General features: G+C 42.0%; 1 protein-coding gene across 2 annotated transcripts in view; it reads right to left on the minus strand.

Moving 5' to 3' along the window:
* The window catches only part of nrxn2b (neurexin 2b), a 363379-nt gene that overhangs the window by 113302 nt on the left and 226106 nt on the right, over positions 1–23971 (minus strand). For both annotated transcript variants that reach the window (XM_077544145.1, XM_077544146.1), the window contains 2 exons: positions 18518–18691; positions 16560–16679 (listed from right to left, as the gene is read on the minus strand). In XM_077544145.1, the coding sequence (XP_077400271.1) occupies positions 16560–16679; positions 18518–18691 (294 nt within the window). The remainder of the gene's footprint in view (positions 1–16559; positions 16680–18517; positions 18692–23971) is intronic.

The raw sequence follows: 23971 nt of genomic DNA on the forward strand, positions 1-23971 counted from the left end.
AAGAGTTTAACAAGGAAACAGGCAACTGCAAGAAAAAAAAAAAATAGGAGTCATGCGATGGCAAGAAGAGTGCCTCAGTGTTTTCTGTAGCATCATCCACCCATCCATCCACTTTACTTTTAAAATTCTCCATCAGTTTCTCCCTCCAATTCAGACAGATTAAGATTCAACGGCCAAGGCTCTGATTCACAGCACCCTGTCATTAAACCCTGACGTCTACATTTTGTCCTGTTTTTCTGCCACCTCTCCTATTTCCTCCCCCGTTCCTCTACTGCTTAAGAGGGACAATCAAAGCGAGGTTGTTTCTGTAAGGATTCTGCACTGACCAACCGGAACCAGATCTGAGGTGGACCACTACCCCATAGCTGTTGCTGGGGAGGATTCTGCACTGACCGACCGGGGAACAGAAGCTACCTGTGTCACTTCATTTGACAAAACGGACTCTTACGCTGGTTTAACTAACATTGGAAGGGGGGATCCCTTCATCTTTTATGCTTTCCTTTCCTTTTTTTCCCCTCCTTGCCCGGATGCCAGATTTAGACCAAGGACTATCATCGCTAATTTTGAAAATTTGACTATGTGAATCCCTTTGACTTTTGTACTGTATAAAACTTGGCTTAAAAAAACAAACATTTTACAGAAGGTTTAAAGGAAAGCCGAAACGCCTATGCAAATATAAAACCTTTAAAAATGTGGTATCTTGCCTTTTCCCACAAGCAAATAGTCAGTTGCTGAGGTTGCTAGGCAACAAGAGTAGTGTTTAGGATTGACCAACTTGCTCATCCATGCTTGCTTTTGCCTATCCTGGCTAAAAAGAAAGATAAAACACACAACCTTCCAATGACACGATTGCTGAAGCTCAGCGCAGCTTTTGCAAGGCAGATAGATGATTTGTATTCTAAAACAAAACAGAAAGCTCGCGTCATTACACTGAGGCGAGAGCACAGCTGTCATCACTCTTGGAGGAGAGTGTTCATAGCACTTCAGAGTGACAATTCTTCAATGACAGCCAGGTGCTGACATTGATTGAAGAGCTGTTACCGTCTAAATAAATCCCATTACCCATCCCACGCATGACTCCACTATTGACAAACATATGATGGGAACACAAGAGCTGAGGCATCCTGGAAAAAAATAAGAACAAGCGTAAAAGCTACTTTTTGTTGTTTGTTGGTGAAGAATGAAGGACTAAAAAACAAAGTAAATGGAAATACGCACAGAGAACTGCACCATCTATTAATCCTTTCATTTATCAGTTCATAGGGCATCTTGAGCCAATCTCATCCAACATCGGGCAGAGGGAACCTGCGCATGCACTGCTTTACACAGGGATGTGATTTGACCAAAGTGAAATTATCTGAAAATTTAGCCGGGGGTCTGGGGGCCGCCGGCACCCAGCTAGGTCCAGGGCTTAAGTACTTTCAATGCACTCACATGACAAAGAAATAGACAAAACAACAGCATAAATTTTCAATGTATATTGAACTATCCCATATAAAATGGCAGTTTTAGTCAACTCAAAATCAGTCACATTCAAAAACATTGGACTGCCTTTGCTTTTAAAAACTATCACTGAGAATATCATCATATCTAACTAATGTGATTACTAAGTTAACACATAAATAATGTTGAAGAGTTCAAATTTCATAAACAAATAATTGTATCATGACCAAATGAAAAGTAACTCATATTAGAGCATACCACAAATGTCTTTGTTATAGCAGAAGATGTTATCTGTCGGAGTCATGTGCATACACAATGAACTACTAAAAAAAAAATATATATTTTTTTTTTTTTGGGGGGAGATAAAAAAAAAAGCGGAATTCCGCGAATTAGCGGAAAAATCACATCCCTGTTTACAATCATTTAGCTGAACAATGTTTTGTAACCTAACCTAATGAGTCAATATTACAATTTAACGTCACTTCAGGGCACATTTAGCTAAATATCACCACATCTCAAAAACACCGTTATGACAATCATACCACGACAGCCTGCGTAATGGCAACGACTGCGTAATGGCTGTACAATGGCCTCCAAGGGTCACTGATTGCTGAGGCACAGGAAAAAATTTCATGAGTAGCACATTAAAACAGATGTAGCTTGCCAGCTAGTCGCAAGGAGACGGTCTAGCTTGTTATTTAGCCAGCGATGGCAAGGCAACAGTAGGAGGAGAGAAATCATTGCAAACAAACAGTCCTGCTGAGAAGCCATTAGAGGATGGGAAGAGAAATTACAATGTTCAAGTAAAACTGAGTACACAGCTTGTATAATGGTCGGCAGGCATCTTATTTCATTATAGCAGTCTGATATTTTTGTATCTAACTGCAGACATCAGCGTTGACAATCAAGTTCATTGTAGTGTCAACACCAAAAGAGATGATTACTCACAGAGTGTTAAAAACCAAGATGGTACTCTTGGAGCTGTAGGCTCTTCTGGGCTTAAGGCAGAGATTTACGATGTTGACATCCGACTCAATTTATGCCCTTAGTCACGTAGAAGTAAGTCGGAAAAGTTTCCGTGATAATGCCATACATATCCAAATGGAAAGCTCTCAGGCAGATATAGTGGGATTTTGAATAGCTTAACTCTGAACTACTATATGAGAGAGTTCTCTTCAGTCAGCCTTCCACACGATTGATTGTGCATGGACACAGGAAGAAATAAGAGGAATGAAAAACGTTTCTCTCAATTAACATCCACATCCATTTTTTCTCTACACTGTAGATTCAGTCTTTTGTGAGTAAAAAACTAAAAAACGCAAAAGGAAAAAAGGGCCAATTGACTGCCACCTCAGCCCTCCTACGTTCAAAGCAATAATCGTGGATTGGCCTGGGTAAGTCGAAGTCAGTTGAGCTGAAGCCTTGGATATGACTAATGAAGTTATTACAGGAAGCCGTGGGAAAGGGAGATTGAGTTGGGCTTCTGTGAGTGAACATTGACTCCTCATTTGTATCTCAGCATATCAGTGACGGGGGAACTAAGCTAAAGCTGGAACCTGTGAGTATGTTGGGCTGTGACAGGCCACTGAATACTTAACAGAGTTCTCAGGCGAGGCGTTTAAGGTGACCCGGGGGTGCTTTGCAGTAGGCAAAATTCAAATATGGAAGAAGTTCACCACACATCTCAGCTCAAAACTGTTTAGATGGCCTCAAGTGAATTTGTTTCACTGAAAGACTGATTTCTGAAGAACCACTGCATCAGCCGGTGTGAACTCTTGGTTAGGCTCACCATCATTTGTCAAGCATAGATCCTTTTGGCTCATCAAATCGACTACCTAAATTGGCGGGATCATGCTGGGAATGCCAAATAAGCGAAAACAAGTGGGAACTACACAATGACATGCTCCAAATGCATTGACCAATAACAAGCTGTGAAGGGAAGTCAAAGACTCCTTAAAAGTGGTAATGGTGATATTCCACCTTAACTCTTTTACTGCCAAAGACGTTAAATGACGTTCTGCAAAAACCTACGGAGGAGCGCCAAAGACGTTAAAAGACGTCCTCCGATTTTTTTTTTTTTTTGAAACGGGTGCTGGGAAGGCTTGCGGAGCTCTCCTGAAAGTTTTAAGCAGGTCTCGTGAGCCTAATGACTATTTTTGGCCCCTAGAGGGCAGCGATGACTCAGTAGAGGCGGAGCTAGAGCGTTAAGCAGGAGATCAGAATGGAAAACAAAGGAAAAATGGCGGCCGGTCGCGAGGAGCTAACGCCAGAGCCGTTTTTTTCAAAGACCAAAAGCATCGCTAAAAAAGCACATTGTTGATGACGATGATCATCATTGATGATGAAGATGATGGTGACTCCGTGGTTGGAAAGCATTGACGCGGCAGTAGAAGACGTTAGATGGAGCTGTGGAGGAGGGAACGGGCAATGGCGAGCGTTTGCAAGCAGCTCTACACTTACAAGACAAAAGGCATCGACCAACGCTAAAAGAGTACATTGATGACGATGATGATGAAGGTGAATCCGAGCTTGACGGCGAAATTGGAACCGCTGACGCGGCGGCTATGACGGTGTCGTAACGCGGAGCGCAACCGAGCACGCACAGGCGGACGTTCGATCGGACGACGGAGAGTGCCCCGAGTCCAATGCATATTCATCGGAGGAAGTGTGTACAGTCTGCTACTTGCTTTTTATTCCCCGGAAAAAAAGGCCGTCAAGAAAGTGTAACGTTTGCACGCAAAACGGACCAATGCGAAAGTGAAAGTAAACTGTGTGCGAGTCCTGGCGTCTCCTTGTACGCAGGAGAGCGTTACAAAAATTAAAACTGTATTTGAAACATCCACATAATTGTAAGTAGTACCCCAGTTGCACACATTTGTAAATAGTTTGCGAAATTGTTTTGTCAAATTGTTACACTGTTGAATGGAAATAAACGCATTTTGCAATCAAAAAACACTTTTTCATTGTTGGTGAAAGCGTTTTACAGAAGTAAAGCACTATTTAGGTGTTTGTGGCATCATTCATGGACAAAAAGAAGTGTACAATTCACTAGAGTGCATGAAATAACATCGTTTCACAAAAAGCTCTTTTTCTCCGTTTTTTGTTTCAAAACAGAGAATTTCGGTGAAAGTAACCATTTTCTATTGTTGATTACTGAAGAACGGAATAAGGTAGAAACAAACTTTTTTTTCTGATGAAAGATGAGAGTCCAATCTTTCATTTGGTCGGATGTGTGTTTCCATAGTCCAAACACAACATTTTCTGTGGACCTTGAAAGATCACACAAAATGCTTAAATCGGCTGGCACTGGCGACAACCCGTTTTTGAAAACGTCTGGCAGTCAAAGAGTTAATGAAGTTTGATATTGGATGTCACTGATGCCAATGTCACCCTTTATGTTGTATTAGGCAACATTTTACATCTTGTCTTCGGACCATAGTGCCATATACTGTATAAAAAAAAAATAAGCACAGGCTGAATCTATATTCTTTCTTGCATTAAATAACGCATAGCATTAAACATTAAAGGGCCCTCGACAACCAAGACAAGGTTTCTCGAGTAAACATGAATTGCGGATCAGAATAATGTGAACGACTGAAACATGAGACTGTAAATGCGACGGCTGTGTGATGCCACTCTATTTGTGTTGAGTGCAACAGTATTATGTTACTCAAAGAAAGTCGATCGTAAAGGTTCGGCTGGTGGAGGCCATTGATCCAAAGCAGAGGAAAGGAGGAAAGGAAATGAGAGAAGAGAGCAGAGAGCTTTGTGACCAGAAGTTGTCATCCTCAATAGAATTACTCATCTCATTAACATATTAATGGGGATGTTTTTGTATATATGAGTTGCTTTCTCTGATTAAAAAAAATGAGTGATGACAATTTAATGTGATGCTTGGAACTGCTTTCGGGCTGAGATGAAACACTCTAAAGTTGCCTTGAAATAATGTTGGCCGTGATGCGTTTTCATTTCAGTATGACCTCATGCATGTACAGACGCTCCCCTACTTACGAACATTCGAGTTACGAACAACGGTACTTACGAACATGTCTGCGCGCATGTCAAAAAATGTTCGTGAAGAGATGCCGTAAGTTAGATTTTTTATTGCGCACCTTTTTCCGAGTACTGTAGTGCTTCTTTCCGCCGCTAATACCGACGCTTGGCGCTGTGAGAGCTCACCCAGCATTGGAGGCTCAGCAACGTGTCGAGGAGGGGGAAGAAGAAGAAACGCCTGTCGCTCATAGATAAAGCCATCGCACTCTTCGAGCAGCAAGACCCAAATATTGAACGTTGCACAAAGGTTGCAAATCAATTGAATGATGCCATACAGTGCTACCGCATCATTTATGATGAAAAAAGAAGAAAACTGTGCAATCGTCGTTAGATCGCTTCTTTCGGCCAGTTTCTAGTAAATCCTCCAAGGAAGATACTCATCAACCCTCATCTTCTTCTCCGCGACCCTCAACTTCTTCCTACATTGAAGTTACGGAGGAGGAAGTAACTTTTGAAGCCCATTCCAGCGACGACGAAGAACCTCTCATGATATAAAATCCTCCTCTTCCTCCTCCTCCATCAAATCCTTAAGCATCGAGTACATCTTCCAAAAGTAAGTTCAACTTCATTTTATTTATCTTATTACGTACATGTACATACTGTGTGTGTCTGTCGCTCTCTCTCTCTAACATACGTAGTACAGTACTGTACGTATTCTCTTTAAACATAAATTATAATACAAAATATAGCACTGAAGCAACTTACGAACAAATTCACCATACGAACGATCGCTCGGAACGTAACTCGTTGGTAAGTTGGGGAGCGTCTGTATATTTGACTGAATGTGTAAACCAGGATTCCCATTCCTGGTCTTGGAAGACCAGGAATGGGAAGCCTGATGTAAACAGACACAAGTAGATGAGGTGGACTTTTCATAATTTTACCTAATCAGAAGCTTGAAATAGTTTCCAGAAAAGCCCACTACCATGAAGAATGGTGAATAGAACAAAAATGGCGACCATGAATATAAAAGCCTGACACCAGACTATTTAGTTGCACATTGCACCCCCAGGTTGTATTAGTATTCTATGTGAGGAATAAAAGAAGAATCGTGAATGCAGGAGGGAACGTGGAATGTCTGCCTTCAACCGCTCACAAATTGTTTAGTGCCCTCGCGTTCATCGCGTCTCCTTCTCTCACGCTCGTCTTGTTTACTCTCTGACAGCCTAATTGGCATGCAATCAATGCCTTACCTGCACCTCCACAACATACAAAGCCCTGGGAAAATTGTACGATGAGCACAGATCCACCTCCAGTGGTATTGATTCGGAGTCATCATACCTTCAACATATGACAATTAGCTCCCGTCAGTTATGAATGTTATTTTCTCATGTCCGTGGTTGGAGTCATATGGGGAAGGAATGTGTTTTTGTGAACTGCGAGGGAGCTCCAGAGTGGGACATATTCTGCAGGGATCTTTGCAAACCCAAAGACGTGTTTTCGATTTATTTTTTCCAACCAGCAAACATGATTCCCAGAATGTCTCCAGAGTGTCTTAAAACTCAAAGAAACAAACTTCAGCGCCCTGATTACATGGACTTGTAAAAATAACATAAAAGCGGCGATGTAGTTGCTGTGTCTTACTAGCAATAACGTGTATGCTCAGTTCAAAGCTTCAGCTTTGAATGCACATTTAATTCCATCTCCTTCCACTTAGATCCAATCAAATCGTCGCAACCTCACGTTGTAAACGTACATCACTATCCATCCTCGAACCCATCAACGAGTCGTGCCACGGCCGAGATACAAATCAGAATGGGTGATTAGTACGATCTGGCCTGCTGTTGCCTGAGGGGTAGATTGTGGGGACGTTGCCGAGCTGAGGGAGGTGTGAGAAGGGAGGTGGTTGTTTTCTAGTTAGCCTTCAAGGTGGCAACTGTCAGTAGTTTATCTGACAGTTACTCATTACATGTGACTCTGATTGATAAAATGGCAGTTAGAGGTAATTAGCATTTCCTTTGATGCCAGGATACATTACAAGGAGGGAAGTCAACGGGCTTACTAGTTGTCATTCATTGACGCGGGAAGTCAATGTGCACAAATTAAAAATTATTATTTGGGGGGGGGGGGGGCTTAGCCTGGTGGGGGGCAAGGAAAGCCTGGTAGGCCACGGGGCTAATAAAATGCTGGAGGAAAGCCTGGGAATGACCAGAGAGTGGCAAGGCGTGGCCAAGGCTCACCGTGTAGCTCCGGCACTGATAAACTACAGTGATCGTGCTGCAGTAATATTTGTATGTCAATGACTGATTATGCTTTATATATTTTTGAAAAAGATTTTGTCTGCTAACATAATTAGTAGCAGTAGTAGTGGCAGTTGTAGATTTATTATTGCTTGTTATGTTCCATCTTATGTACAGCATTTGGCTTCAGCTACGCTTGTTTTTCCAAAGTGCTAAATTAATTAATTGGGTTGAGTAAATTTGTGAAATGCAGCATTAAGAGCATAATTGTATTGTAGAGGTGGTAAAAGAAAAACGCTCGCCTCTTGACACATTAAAATGAGTGTGACAAGCTTCAGTAATTACTCCTCTCTGCTGTAGTTTTGTCAGCAGTCTTTTGTTGCCCCTCACTCTTTATTGTTTATCTAATTTAATGGGACAAAGTAATTCCACATTTGTAACCATATCAAAAAGCAATTAGAGTGCGACTATAAGCCGCTGAACAATGTCGGCAATCTATCACGGCTGAGGAAAAAGGCACAAAAATGAGGTATGGGGATATTTTAGCCTGCTTATTTCCCCAATGTGCTGCTCAGCTGGACATGTCATCAGGTTAACAGCTGATTGGCATCAGTAAAAAAAAGAGCACCAGCAAAAAAAAAAAGAAAGAGCAAAAGTCCATTGTCTTATTTACAAACTTAAAATGGCATCATGTTACTACGTTCATAGGTCTTAGTATTCACTCCTGCTTTCCACTTTGGAGATGAGAGCAAGAAGCAGCGCCTAAGGTGTCATTTTCATTTTCGATCGACTTTCCTCTCACGCAATATAGAGATGAATGTGCGTCCGCGTGGGCAACGTCTGAAAATGTAATTCATGTGCATGTAAGTGATTGATCGTTTCCACCTTAGGCATGTATTGGCAACTGCATAACACGGTGGACGCTGATTTTGGCCATTATTACACTCGGCATTACAAATACAAAACATGCCTACGGAGTGGACATACTTGTGGTTGTGATTGGACAAAAAAAAAGGTCGGCTTTTAATAGGCAAGTAGCATTTTCAAAATGCAACACTTGACTTTGAAGCAACGATGACCGAAGGCTATTCTGGATCGATTTCAGAGGCAGGACGCCGTGAAGAGCGCATCAAGCGCCTCTCAATCTGCCTGCCTGCCTCTGACATTTTCTCAGGTTAGGGCATGTATTGACAGTCTATTCCTCCCTTTTTTCCCCTCGCTCTGCTATGTTTCCATCTGCTCTGTCTCGCACATTATTGTACAGGCCATCAGTAGGAGGGAGGCGGGGGGGGGGGGTGGAGGCTGAAGGCCCTGGTGTCCTTCTGCAGGCTTTGTCTCAAAGAGGTGACACTCCCAAACTGCCTCTTTAAGATTCCAGGCACGAAAACAACAGCATGTATGGATGGGTGAGCAGGGAGCAGGTAGCCTGGGATTTACCTCAGGGATTGAGGCCAGCTCCAAGCTTTACGATGAGGAAAAAGTGACAGATCCCTAAACATGAGGGCGGAGATGCTCAGGCACACCCCTGTGGTCCTACAGGTGCAATGCTAAGAACCTCAAGCTGCAGCATCTTTTCTGCTCGACAGTGAGCTTCATGGGAAGTGGCAAGGGCAGCCATGCATTTTAACACGCTGTCTCTTTGCAGTCTTTTTCGCTCATTGCCACTCTTCCTCGCCTTTGTTTTTGGTTGGTATGAACACAAAGACACATGAGCGTCACTGTTAAATTGAACTGAAACAAGCCAGAAACCGCGAGCAAAATAAAATGAAGGAACGCCAAACACTGCGGCTCTCTGCAGGCTTATTTATTATTCATATTCAGTTATTTGTATGATATTGAATCAATGTTTCTTGAGATTCTTTTTCATTTTCAAGTTTTGCGACCATCTTCATTTGGAGCTTGTAACATATTTTTGTATATTGGATTTTTTTTCCAAGGGCAAATCTTTTGCCTCTGCTATAGAAGTGCTTCTAAAGTGTTTCAAAAGAGCACCCATTATCCATGCTATGGCCATTGCTCACTTTGGCTTCACTCTCTGGACACTGACTCAAGCATCCTGTCCATAGATGCGTGCGATCAATATGCTGGATACATTTTTTTCTTTTCAGATTCACCATCTCCACACTGGTTTGTCTGCCCCAAGTCTCTCATTCCTCCATTTCTTCTTTATTAATAAGGATCCTGTGTGAGCTACAGCAAACAGAGCCGATGACTAACATTCCCCCTTTAAGCCTATCATTAATAATTTACTGTATTTTTGCCAGGCAGGCATTGGCATCCCGCTGCCACTTAACTGCCTCCAGGACTGATTGCCACACACAAATAAAGCCTCCCAGGAAGTCCTTAATGTTTTTAGAAACAATAGTAAAACATGCAACAAAGTGAACTCAACAATTAGAGAAACAAAAAGTAAATGTGGAGACAGGGTTTATGAGCTAAGCAGGATGTGAATTCCGTCTTAATCATGTGATTTGACCAGAAGACGTAAAGCTATTTAAAGAGTAAAGAGTTGTTTTTCCTTTCAAGGACATCTAGCTCAAGAGATAATACTCACGCTAACTACCTAACGAAATACACTCCTGCAACCATGGTCAGCAACAGGAGGGTTCTGTAGGGTCAGCTCGGTCTAATCCAGCGGTTCTTAACCTTGTTGGAGGTACTGAACCCCACCAATTTCATCATTCACCAAAACAAAATGTGATTTTTGACTGCTGTGCGCACCAAAAATCCCCTGCAGCACAGATAGGCCAATCAAGTACATCATGAATCACACGAGTCGGGTCCCTGAGAAACCCCTGAGAGTGACTCACCAAACCTCTGGGGTTCGATAGACCCCAGGTTAAGAACCACTGGTTGCCTATCTGAACCCAACATGCTCTTTACGGGTTAAGCTCCACATTAAAAGGTCCACAGAAGAAAGTGGAGATGTAGGTGGAAAGGCTCAACTTTCATCTTGAAGTGTAATATATGAACACTCCTGACTCTGCTGTGGGCTGAAAACGGTGTCAATATTTTATAAGAGCAATATAGGCCAGGCAAATACATTTTGATGTTGTTTTTGTCTTCTTCCTCTGGTCCTTGAAGGCCTAAATGCCGGTAATGAAAAACAAGGATGTGCTAGGAAATGCTGTGTGGTATTTTAGTTGTTTCACACCACATTTTCATCTTTCGCAAAAGTGTTTCCTGCAAAAATAGCAAGCAGGGGGGTTGCACAACATTCTTTAGCCGACGGATCTTAGCCTGGTTCAATTAGCACATCTTTTTTTAAATGCAGCAGACAATCCCTGGCGTGCGATGACTTTAAAGGGCAGCGCATGGTGGAAACAAGGAGACATTCCATTCCTAAGGACGCCTTTTGTTTTTGTCTTCCCTTCTTTCTATTGCCTTTCTACAAGATTGGAAATATGGACTCTGAATTGTTTTGGTGGACTCAAATTAAAAGTCAGTTACTTGCACCCAACTCAGATGCGATGAAGGCAGCCTTGTTTCATTACAACTTAACTGTCGAATTGATTCGAGCTGCAGTGGCTGTCGATGCAAAGCCAACACACACCAAACAGAACACAGCAAATGTTCGCAAGAAAGGGCGTGTGTATCTCACAATTCTAAAATGAAGAGAAGGACAAGTTTACCCTTTGAAATGAATCAAATTTAAACTGACCTTCACACAAGGTCCCAAACATACTCTTTAATGGATAACACACAGTGTGTTGCAGTCCAGCTGTCCATCAATGAAAACGAGCCATTCATAAAATATCAATATATTTTTCAATCAATCCAAATCAAACAAAGATTAAAACGGTGCAGATATGCTAGAAAGGCCTTCAATTTAGCTACACAAGTGACACAGCATTAAGGTCCCCTGAGCCTCAACATGCCATCACGGGCAAGCGACCCGCCCCGCTTCGCCTCTTGTTCTCCCCACATGCTTCTGAAATGGCGTATGTTGATCAAAAGTGAAAAGCTAATGAGATGGAAGTAAAATTGCCACCCGATGCAAACATATGGGCAAAGCATGTGAGGAAACAAGACTGAGGGACAGAACGGGACTATTGATCAAAGTGGTGGGCGGTGTGGCTGTCCATATTGGCACCATTCCTGGAAGAGTCACGGCAGAAAACAGGGGAAGCAATATTTATTACTCATACACGTTTTGTCTTTTTTAGACCAAAATACACATTTCAGGAATCTAAGCAAATCTTTTAGATTAATAGAGTAAAAAAAAAAAAATGCACAGAAAAAAGGAGCACAGATTATGCCGTTTTTCCCCCCCCTCCCTCGTTCCATTTTTTCTGTCTAGAATCTCGAGGCGCTACCTAGCAAACTGCCAGGCTTCCCGTTCTGTTTTTTTTTAATTTTTTCGTGTTTCTTGAACGGGTTGTGACCGTGAAGACAAATTCCTTGTATGTTTTTACATACTTAGCCAATAAATCTGATTCTGAAAAAAATATGTTGCTTCTAATATTTAGAATGTGCATGCAGATTAACCTGACCATAGATATCCTCCTTTCTCTCTGCCAGGCTAATTTGCGCATATGCTGAGGCTATCGTTTACAGCACAACTACAGTACTGTATAATCAGATGAGCTGCGTTTGGATTGCAGCATTCCCATTCTCCCTAAAGGATGTGCGACATGACTGGCAAAATTAATTAATCAAATGTGCATGGGGAAAGGAACTCAAACATAATATAATATAGTCATAAAATGCAGCATATAAAAGAAAATCCTTCTCCCTGTTGTGTTGGAGTGGAAGTGCTGTAGGGGGGAAACGTCTGCCTTGACTTTTATGTTACAGTCGAACGTTCCCATGATGGATGAGGAAGAAAGTCTTTGAAAGAGCCCTGTTTATCCCCTCACGCGCCTTCCACAGATACTTGAGTGCATGTAGAATGTCGATCGTTAGCAAGAAAAGGTGAAGGCTACCAAATAAACCGATCTGAACCATGCAATGAAGAGGCGGAGCTAGACACAAGGCAGCTGAGTGGTGGGTAGAGATTGGAAGAGGAAGACAACCAGAAACTCCCATGTTCACTGTGTCACATTCTTACACTGACGGTAAGGTTGTATAATTCCATCTGGGAGACTTAAGCCCAATAAAATCCTTCCCAGGAAACTCGAATCACCACGAGGACGCATGATATTCCATACAGGGTTTTGGCAGAAGAATCTATTAGAACGACTCCGCGATGGGGAATGAAAGATTATCGCCCTCTTGGAAAGTCACCATTTATCACCTCATTGGCCTCCGTGTTCACGCCCGCCTCAGCGTCGCTGTGCTCATGCTACGGAAAATCCATTACTGATCTCAGCACAGGGCGGAAGATAGTTTTAACAAGCAGGAAATATAGGGAGAGCTGTGATTCCATGGGTAAGAAAATGGTTTTCTCACAGGCCTAAAATATGACTACCTTCCACTAATTACTGCAAATTATTTTGTGGACAACAAAGCCGTTATATTTACATGAGCTCTCAAAATGTTACTACCTCAAAGCAATTGTTCATTAGCCAGTAGCATTCATGCTTTTTTTAGAGAAAAAGATCCGCTAGCATTGCCCATTGTTCCGTGTTAATGGCTCTTTTTTTTTTAAAAAGAGATAATAGGCACGTCTTCGTGTGGATATTTCCACCACCACTGCGGGTTTCTAGGTAACACAATCAATTTGGGCTTCTGGAAAGCACGCAAGGCCACGCTGAAGGACGAGTATCTGCCGACTGAATCTTTCAACTTAAAAACTCAGGGGAGCTGATTGGATTGCTTTGGAGAATCACGATTGATGAATGCCATCCCAAAGCTATAATTAGCATTATGTTGTGGACAAAATGTGCTTGGATTAGCCCATAAAAGTCTGGTGCAGGTACAGACGGTATTGGGATATTTCCCCCCTCCCCAAAAAACAATACCAACAGTTCTTCCATATTGTCTTATGCTCTTTTCAGTCTTTGCAAGCAAGAGTAATAGGAGTAAGTAGAGAGATGAAGGCAGAAGAGGACACGGGGAAGTGGAAACAGCAAGCTCTACTTTATCAGCACCCACGGGATCAAATCTGAGGAAGTCATACAGTGTCAGTCAGGATTTTACTGATAAGACACACCTGAGATATAATTCAACCTCAAATTCAAACCTCTATTATATTTGTATTCTTCTTCTCTCTTCCTCTACGCCTCGTGTTCTCGTTCCAAAGTGGAGCCGAGGGCTTTGATGATGTTTGCATTTGTCTTGAGTGGTCTCAAAGCAATTAGTAAGCCTTGTTAGTTGTCCTTTAATGCACATTGTGGCTTAAAAGCCATCCCGTTCTTTAATTAAACCCAGGAAAGCAGTCGAGGCACTGCGCTGGATCGACATTGAAGCAGAAACTCATCAAGAGAAAAGCTAAAGTTTCAGGCGAAAGAATTCCTTGTCTGTCTACGATACAAGAATGATGGTACAATGGATGTACAACATTGAAGGGATTTCGGTGCTGCAGACATCCATCTTGACATGTTGACTTTTAACATCTAGTGCAGGGGTGGCCAAGTTCGGTCCTCGAGAGCCACTATCCAGCCTGTTTTCCATGTTTCTCTTCACTAACACACCTGATTCATGATCAGGATCGTTGTCAGGCTTCTGCAAAGCTTGCTGGTGAGCTGATCATTAGAATCAGCTGCGCTGAAGGAGGAAGACATGGAAAACAGGCTGGATAGTGGCTCTCGAGGACCGAACTTGGCCACCCCTGATCTAGTGGGTTGATTTTTGGGGAAAGCCAACATTTCCTTCCCAGTCAAGTGTCCTTTCATAGGCTTGCCCATGCTTTTGCTCAAACGTCTGCATGCGGATGATAAAAGCATGCCAGGCAATTATGCACGCATTCGCACCGGGTTCGGCTAACGAGGGGGCCGATAATTGCAGGGCCGCTTGGCAAATGGTGGAGAGAGGCAAGACGAGGTTTCAGGAGGGAGAATCACTCATCAGAAAACACACACAAAAAACGAAGCTCGCCAACAAGATGAGTAGTTTAGTTTATTTTTACCAGTTGAATGATCTGGCTTAAGAGTGTTACAGCTTTCCTTCTCGGAATTGGTGCGCAAGAATATTGTGGCTAGCCTACACTGTGTGCATTACCCTAATCAGTGAGGGCATGATGAAAAACGGTTACAAATACATTCAATTAGCATGGCCAGCAGCTGGCTTCACTGTAAATGGGCACATGCCTGGCAGACCCCAACATCTTAAAAGAAAAAGGGAGAATTGCCCAAATCGGCTTTCCCTGTCTCCTTCACTCCCTCCCCCTCACTTACAGCCTTCCCGTGAGGCCAGCATCTCCCTCTGCTTCCACTGGCTCACAGAAAAACAAGAAAGAGAAACAAAGGTGTATGTTTGTGCACCATTTCCATTGAAGTGGCTTTCAGATTAATAAGGCACAACACAAATGGACGAGTCAATGATAATCATTGCAGACCGCTATTAAATAACAAATGCTTTGTATGAGTGACGGCACATGTGAACTAACTGCAGGATGCCTCACATCATTTTCCCCTAATTTATTCTTTCAAAAAATGTGAGCATAAAACAACTGAATTTCATTGGAAACGCATTTCGACCATTGACGACTGCATAATGTACTTCTGTGCAGTCTAATCCAACAAAGAAATTGCTCACATTTATTCCAATGTTTTGACATTAACTAATTAGCACCATTGTTATTTTTCAATCAGTATCCCAATAACAATAAATATTACGCTGTCTCATCATCCCTGCTCACCATGCATACCACCACCCACACTCACCATTCCAGCATCTTTGTTAACTGTCTGGTGCCTGGCCAGCATTGCAATGAGAATATGTTTTTGATTGCCTTATCTGGGTAAAAAAATAATAATTCTCTCTCTCTTTCGCTCTCGCTCTCTCTCTCTATATACATCACACACATTTACAATGCTCGGTAAAAAATGCTTGTTATTGAGTTGTTATCTTGTCTGTGGTACAGTATATGTCCAGTTTAAAAGACATTTATTTTGACTTTTCAGAGACTAAGTTTTCAACTTACCACTTATCATTTTGGACAACGGGAAGCTGCAGCAGAACGCCTCATATCCCGTTAGTTTCGCAGGGAGGTTTCTGTGATTTATGTGGGCAGGCCTGCTTCTCTGCTCATGAACAACCACAAGCTCGGCGTGCAACCAACAGTGTTTATTAAGTCATAAAGCACAGCTGCTGTGTTTGCCCGCAGTAAGACAAACAGAAATATGATTTAAGGTAGAATACCAGAGTGCAATTAAGTGTTTCTTAAGAGACAAATAGGACAAAAATAGAAGAGGTGATGACAAAGATGACGCAGAACCATTCTGATTTGCACACACACACAGATTGAATACCCTACCTTGGTTTCCAGAGAAGGACAAATCTTCGATAGCTGTATGACTCAGACACAATTTGTCATGAGTCAGCTGACGCCAAGGACAAAAGGCCAATCATTTGGCTGGGAAAGTAAAGAAGGCCAGGAAAAAGAAAGGGGCGGCTATAAAGAGAACAAGGTGATGGATTAACCCAGCTCCATTTGGGGTCAAGTGGATGAGATATTGGTAGTGAGGGATCCAAGCTGGCATGGAGGACACCAAAAGACCCCAAAGATGTGACGACTTCACAAGGGAGGAGAATGTGTACTCCGATACACACATGAAAAGTGTGTGTTCTTTCTCATCTTAAGGGATGATGAAACTTACCTGGGTGGTCCGCATAAGTCTATAACTTGCTGTTCACTTGTAGTTAAAACATTCATGCGATAAATCACAACTTAAACGTTTTCCTGTGGATGTTTATCAGAAGCCAGCAATACCGTACATTCCCTGCAGGGCATTCACACGCACACGCACGCACACACACAGTAAAAAGTCAGAGACTCACGGTCATTGCAAAATGAGCCACCATAGGACGTCAAGGTGCAGTCACAGGTGAAGCCCTCCCACTGCTGGAGACAAACCCCTTGATGGTAGCAGGAGTCCTCCGTACAGGTGGTACTTGGTCCTAAAGAGAGAGGAGTTTCAGGTTTGCAGGTGAGAAGATTACTCATTAAACAGCTCATTATGATTTAAGCAGGGATAGACTGATTACTGGCCGGCCCAATTTTGGGCATTTATTGTGACAAATATCGGCATTTGCCCTTTTTTTTTATAAATCTGAAGGCCGATAAAGCTGGTATCTGAGCAGCAAATGCTTGTGAACACGGAAATTTTTGGGTTTCCATTAGGGTTTGTAAAAGGATGTAGATTGTCGTGAAACCCGCAACATAAGACAAACACGCACGCATGTACGCACATGCTTCAGTGCCGGGACTAATTGGCTAACAAGTAGAACAGATATCTTCCTGTGAATAGATTATTCATTACAAATAAATCAATACATGGTGCAGGAGATGTGTTTATGCTAGATAATACTTAAAGGCAATTTGTTTAGTTTTTCAAATTGCGCTGCTGTTGGAGCAGGCTAATTACCCGGCACACTAATAAAAGGTTGCCTTAGGGAGTTAATTAAACATTGTGTCATATTAAATAAGGGTTGACTATTGATCAGCTGCCTGAAAAGTCACAGTCAGTCCACATTCCCAAGATGAGCACACGGTGTAAATCTTGCTAAAAAAAAAAAACAGAATAAACAATATGGCTGTCCTGATAAAAGATAGTGGGCTGAAAATTATGACTTGGGTAATTTTGGTCTTACATGTCTATTGACATCTATTTACTTTGCAAGGCTGCTAATAAAGTAGCACAGAATCAGAACCAGGGACAGAAAAACCTTGATTTAGAACCACATTTGGGAAAACATTTGCTGCCAAAGAACATTTCAAGGGAAATGGTAAAACTTCTACAGGTTTACGTGCACAAAAGAAAGAACCGTCTTTTTCGTTCTATCATTGGCTGGCAAGGAAACAAAGTCAAGAGAGGACAACGGTGCTTGCCGGGAAACAAACAGTCGTAAAGTAAGAGATCTGTTATCTTCATCAAGGCACTGTGCAGTTTGAGTTGGACTGCACAAATCTCAAATCTCGCTGAAGGCCGTTCAGGGCTAAGCTGGTTGGAGTACAGCGGCTCAGCTCTCTGGCACATCCGAATATATGCTAATATTAGCACTCGGCAGCATTTTGGCACAGGTGGGAGTTAGCGTGACGTCTTCAAGGCGTGTTTAACTGTGTATGAAGTCAGGTAAATGTGTTGTATACCTGTAGGCAGGTAATAAGTCTGTCTGGCAACAAAAAAGTTGGATCAGAGCCTCATTGTGTCAGCCAGTGTGGCCCTGGGGGAAATCAAGCCTGTGCTCTTTGACGCTTAGCACACCGTTGAGATGCGTTGGAGGGATAAAGGAGGAGGACGGTGGGGCAGGAGCGTGGGGCGCGATTGCCAAAATCCAGTGATATATCCCGGATTTAACCGGCCTGACTCTACGGGCGCATGAGGCTAGAGACTGCGGCGAGGAAAGTATGAGCAAAAGCAGAGGTAAACACGCAGGAAATGCAAGATTAATGAGGCACGCGGCGAGGAGGGCGGGGGCATCGCTGAGATTAGCTACACTGAAAGATTCTTCGCTCATGCAGGTTTTATGGTGCAATAGAGAGGATTTACAGATGACAGGGGCTTAGACTGCAAAGGCTGCCCGGGGGTTGTGAGAGCATGGGCGTGGCCACTGGTGTATATCAGTAAATAACATCCACACAAGCGTACGCTGATGCCAGGCTCGGGGGATACGGCTCGGGCAGGGAAAATAAAAACATTTACTTGGATTTAGGACGGAATAGGGCTGGGCCGGTGATTTCAAACATATCAAATCATGCACGTTGCCTCTCTTTTATGCAAAGGCAACCCACTTACCATCGCAGCCTCGGTCCACCTGGCCCACCCTGTGGAGGGCATCTGCAATCATGTCAGGGAGTCTCCCGTTCAAGTCGACAGAGGCCAGGCAGCCCTGGTAACCGTCCCGGGACGCAATTAGCTTGGGCAGATTACTGTACATGTTCTTTATCACGCCACCGATGTACAGCTCTCCTGCAAAACACAGTACATTACATCAACATAAGCAAAACAAATGACCCCACTTACGTGTTTTTCACACTTTTCACACTCCCTGTTGATTTTTTTTATTTTGTCAAACTAAACATAAAAAAAACTACGGATCCCCTAAGGTGACAAGCTAGGGAAAGAATAATAATTTGCGTTCCCTCGCAAAAAACTTTGACAACAAGATAACGGCAAAAAAACTTTGCGATAGGACACTTTTTTAAAAAAATTTTTAAACAAGCTGATGTGCTTCCGGGTCATCTTCCGTGTGACCAAAAACGACGAGGATGCAGCGGGTACTGGTGACACGCTCCACCCTCGTCACTTTTGGTCACACTAAAGATGACTCAGAAGTACATTGACTCGTTTTAAAAGAAAAAATTGTGTCCTCTCACAAAAAAACGTTTGCGTTATCTCGCAATCATTGCGAGGGAACGCAAATTTTTTTGGGGAGGGAACGCAATCTTTGCGAGAAAAGTTTTTTGTGAGGGAACGCAAAGTATTTTTTTTCCCCTACCATGTCACCTTAGGGGCTCCGTATAAAACTATGGATGCGTATTGCATTCACTTGGGGCTGTTTTTTTTGTGTATTATTTTTTTTTTCTGAATATTTTTTTATGACAGAAAAAAAATATTCAGAAAAACAGGAGGAAAAATTACTCTGAAAAACTGGGGCAAAATTCGGAAAAATGGGAGGAAAAAAAATTGAAAACAAGAAAAAAAAAAAGAAGAAGCCAGTGCTCTGTTTTCGGAGTGAATGCAATACGCTTCCGTATAAAACAATTAGAAATACCGTACACATTATTTAAGACAATAAAATCAACATTGTCTAAAAATGTCCCTCTCTTACTTAATGCTAACATATAACGGAAATTGCCACGCCATTTTTTCAACTTTTTGTAGATTTTTATATCATTGGAAAAATTGACGTTTATCCAAATTAGAAATGCTTGGCTTTGGATGAGATCTGCGCTGCAAATCCTGCCACCGCCATAAGACAAGATGTCTCCCGGGAGACATCCATGTGACAAAATACTCATGGCAGAGGTGCTGAGAACATGATCTCATGGCTCCACAATCCAGCGAGGGAAGCTTTCTGCTCGACATGAGCTGATTGTACCACGACCAGCTACATTTTTGTAAGTGACATGTAATGCTTTGAAAGATTCATATCCATACCTCTGGGGTAAGCCATATTTCATGAGCGGTATTTGTCAATCCTGAGCAAAATAATGTTTTAGTAAAACCTAGAAATTAGGTAGTCTTAACTCGTGTATATATAAATTTGGTCAAACCTTCCAAAATTTTAGTGCCACAAAGGCTGTGTGCCAAACTTCAACTTACAGCCTGTTGGAAGCAATGAGCCAAAAGGTCAATTATGCGTGGACTTTGTGTAATGGAATAAGTCAATGATGTTTGCAAACTTCTCTCCAGAATTAATGAGGACTTGACACTTCATGTTTCCCCGCCTGGGCCTTACAATCAATATAATGAATTCATTAGTCTGACAGAGTGATGCGGTGAACTCGCAGCTGGGAGAACCATTTAGCAAATATGAAATTATCTGTATGGAGTTAATCTCCAAAGAGCAAATGGCGCGCTTTGTTTGAGACGCCGCCGGTTGAATGCACCGCTGCGGAAAGAGGGATTTGCAAGGCGTAGTGCGCACTGCAAAAATGACTTTGGCAAGCTGTTTTGCTCTTTTTTTTTTTTAATGATTTGTGCAAAGGATTCTTTTGTGGTAACTGTATTCCACTGCATTTTTTCAACAATGAAAAACACTTTTCACTAAGTCCTTCTATGTTAATAAATAAACCAATCCTGCCTTTGCAATGGCTCAACCTTGTTGGAGTTAACAAAAACGGTCGAGGCCCCAGAATTGAACCCTGTGGAACACCATACGTTCCCTTATACATGTGAATTCATATTGCACAATTTCGTCCGACATAGTAGGAAGGGATTACAATAATAAAGAAATCACACAACGTACTATCACAACAATCACAAGTCGACTACTGGGCGCACCAAATTCCCTGCAGCCAAGCAATGTACAGTAGCATGATTACCTGCAGCCAATGATGGTCAAATGGGGCGTATCATCACAAATTATTTGAGTCGGGTGTGTGTCTTGACCTCTGCCGAACCCCTGGGGTTCGATCGAACCCAGGTTAAGAACCACTGGTTTAAGGTAATCCGCATTCTTCGGGAAGATTGCGTATCATAAGAATTGCTATCCAAATGTGATATTTTACCTGAGCGGACAAACTTTTTGCTCCACATTATGTACTGTGTGTTACAGTGATGAGTAACCACTTTCCCGAGTGCCCTGGCCTGACTCTGCTGTCCGAGCGGTGATGAATGCTTGTGCTGCAGAACAGCACGGAGCGATCCAAAAGGCACGAGCAATTATAGCCGTGCAGACATCACCAGAGACCGAACACCTCCGCGTCTCCATGGTTACCGTAATGACCTCTCATGGGCCAGCGGAGGGAGTCGGGGAAACTAAGATGCTGAGCTCAAACAGGCCCCTGACAGCAGAACGTGCGGGACCGTGCTGACATAACATTTATGGAGGCCAATCAAGAGTTTTGGGAGGTAGCTTTCTGCACGTCTTGTTTATCGCAACTTTAAGACGAGACAATTTTGTCCACTGAACTTTCATCAGTTCGGTGGCAGCCAAAAGATGACCCTTATAAGATATCCTTGGCCTGTAAATGGGATCTCCATGTAGAATCAAAGCAAATGCATTCGTTCTTGTTTGTTGAAGATGTTTGACGACAGGTGATGCCGCAAACCTCCTCTGTTTAGGGAGGGCTTTTCTAATTTGACATAGTTTGACATCTAGTCCTCCATATCCAGAATTTGGACATCGTCATTCGTAAAAGGACTAAAGGAATGTCCCTCCCTGAAACAGAAAGGAACCACTGACTCTGGACCCGAAGAATCTGCATGCCGTTGTTACTCTATATGCCTGCTTAGTCTCTCCAATTTACTTTATTTTACATTTTACTTACAAAAATGCATAGATATGGCTTTCATGGACATGCTCTGAAGTGGCTTAGTAATGATATACATAATAGATTGGAATATGTCAGTATAAAAGGTATAGAGTCTGAGAGGCATATGATACAATGCGGGGTACCACAAGTTTCCATTTTAGGGCCATTTTTTATTTTTATATATAATCTTGCTGCGGTATTAAACACTATATGTCCAATATTATTTGAAGACAATCCGATTTTTTTCTGCTCTCATGAAGTTAACAATGGCCTTGATGCATTTTCAAAATGTTTTCAAACAAATAAGTTGGCATTAAATGTGAACAAATATAACTTTATGGTATTTTCAGGGAAAATGAATTATAATTTGGATTCAGTGAAAGGGCATATTGCCTGCACAAAGAAACCAAGAACTCAATTCCAACAGAATGCTGAGCGGCAAATGCGTGATGCCCCGACCACTGTGCTCATTTTGCATGACTGTTTTTGCATTCCGGGGGATTGCGCGACAAATTGGTATCAAGTATTTAACATGCACACTTTACCACCCACAAAAAGAGCAGAATAGAGAGTGGAAATTAGATTGGCTACTAGTAGCTATTGATCAGTTAGGTAGTTGGCATTCATTGACCAAGAAGCAGTTTAGTCTTTCACCTTTCAGGGGAATCTTCAAGTTACTGCTAACTAATGATGCGTTTCTTCCTTGTCAAGGCGGTCAAGAGGGTTGAAATATGTGGCGAGGAAGGAAAATTAGTTATCCTGCATGGGCTTTATACTAGACAGTGTAATCATGTGACATGTGCCATGGCACTTATTTTGGCATTAGCCAATCAAGTGGCTGGAATAATGATGCCGCAGTGTGTTTTGTAAGCCTCCATTTAGTCAGACTGGAGTGCGGCTTTGGTTCCAGATTGTGTCCTCGGCTGGTGTCACCATGTTTTTGTAGCCAAGACTGAATTTATTCTCCATAAACACAAACACTATTCATTTAAAAATATATATATTTTATTTCCGCCCATTCAGCGTCTTCATAGAGTCAAACCCCCTGCGGGCTGTTGTGTTAAAACTGTTCAAGCTGTGCCTTACTTCTGCAGAGGGGAGTGTATATGCAGACAGAGAAAAAAAAACCCACATAGAGTAATATAAACAATATACAGTACATAGAGGTATTTTATTAGAACATTTCAGTGAGTCTTTCAGGGGTTTTAAAATGGTTCAACGCTCCCTCTATCAAGGTTATTACTGTTAATAAAAACAAAACAAAGCAAAACCTAAAAATAAAATAGTTTTGCTACCGAAATAGATTAAATCATTCACTCACAGCCATTTTCACTGAAGCAATCCCCTTCACTCCTTACTGGATTTTGACAAATTTTGCAAGGCCCACAGAAAATTGTGTTTCAATCTGTTTCCGTTGTGTAGCAATTAGCATTAGACTATGGCTAAGTTTCATCATTATTCACAAATCTATTTAAAATTGTGAGTAAGTGAGTTTTTGGCCAGTGGCCCTGGTTAATCTCTTTCGCTCTGCTGCCACCTGCCGGCCGTTTGTGTATTAACTACCATTTCTTCAACGGTTCTTTGCAGTTGGGAGGCTGCATCAAAGCCTTCTGTATGCTCTAGCATAAAAAAACATAGAAAACATATAAATACGTCTTTGGGACACTTAAAACATTTAAAATAGAACGGAATTATACGTTTTTTGGGAGCGAATGAGTTAAAAATGATACTGCTTCAGAAAACTAACAAACTGGAACTAGATTTTATGTTGATGAAACTAACAAAAATTATAGTGAAATTAATTAATCAATTAATATGAGGTTGGGTTCAAAACAAACATGGTGAATCAGCATTTTGATGTTATGCTGCACGCAAATGGAATAGGTTGACATCGGAAGTTAAGTTAGCTCAGAGTAGAAAGGTTAAGAGCATTCTCCCATTCCTTTGATTAAGGTGTGTTAAGCATTTTTAAAATCAATTTCACTAAACGGTCTTCAGGAATTTCAGAAAGATACTTTTTATTGATTTCTTCTGCTTTTAAATCTCTTTAAATCTTTTGTTATGTATGTTAATGCCTTGATGTTGTGCTTGTGACTGTTGCCTTGCATGAAAGTGCTCTAAAAAAAAAAAGACACTGTGCCTTTCTTGTGTGGTTCATTTTGAACACATTTATTTTGGTATTGCTGTAACGCCGTACAGAAGAACAAAGGCAAATAAACAAAATAACTACTACTACTACTATTGCCCTCGATATGAGATGTCTATCTGG

The sequence above is a fragment of the Vanacampus margaritifer genome, chromosome 15 (assembly GCF_051991255.1).
Source record: "Vanacampus margaritifer isolate UIUO_Vmar chromosome 15, RoL_Vmar_1.0, whole genome shotgun sequence".
NCBI lineage: Eukaryota > Metazoa > Chordata > Actinopteri > Syngnathiformes > Syngnathidae > Vanacampus > Vanacampus margaritifer.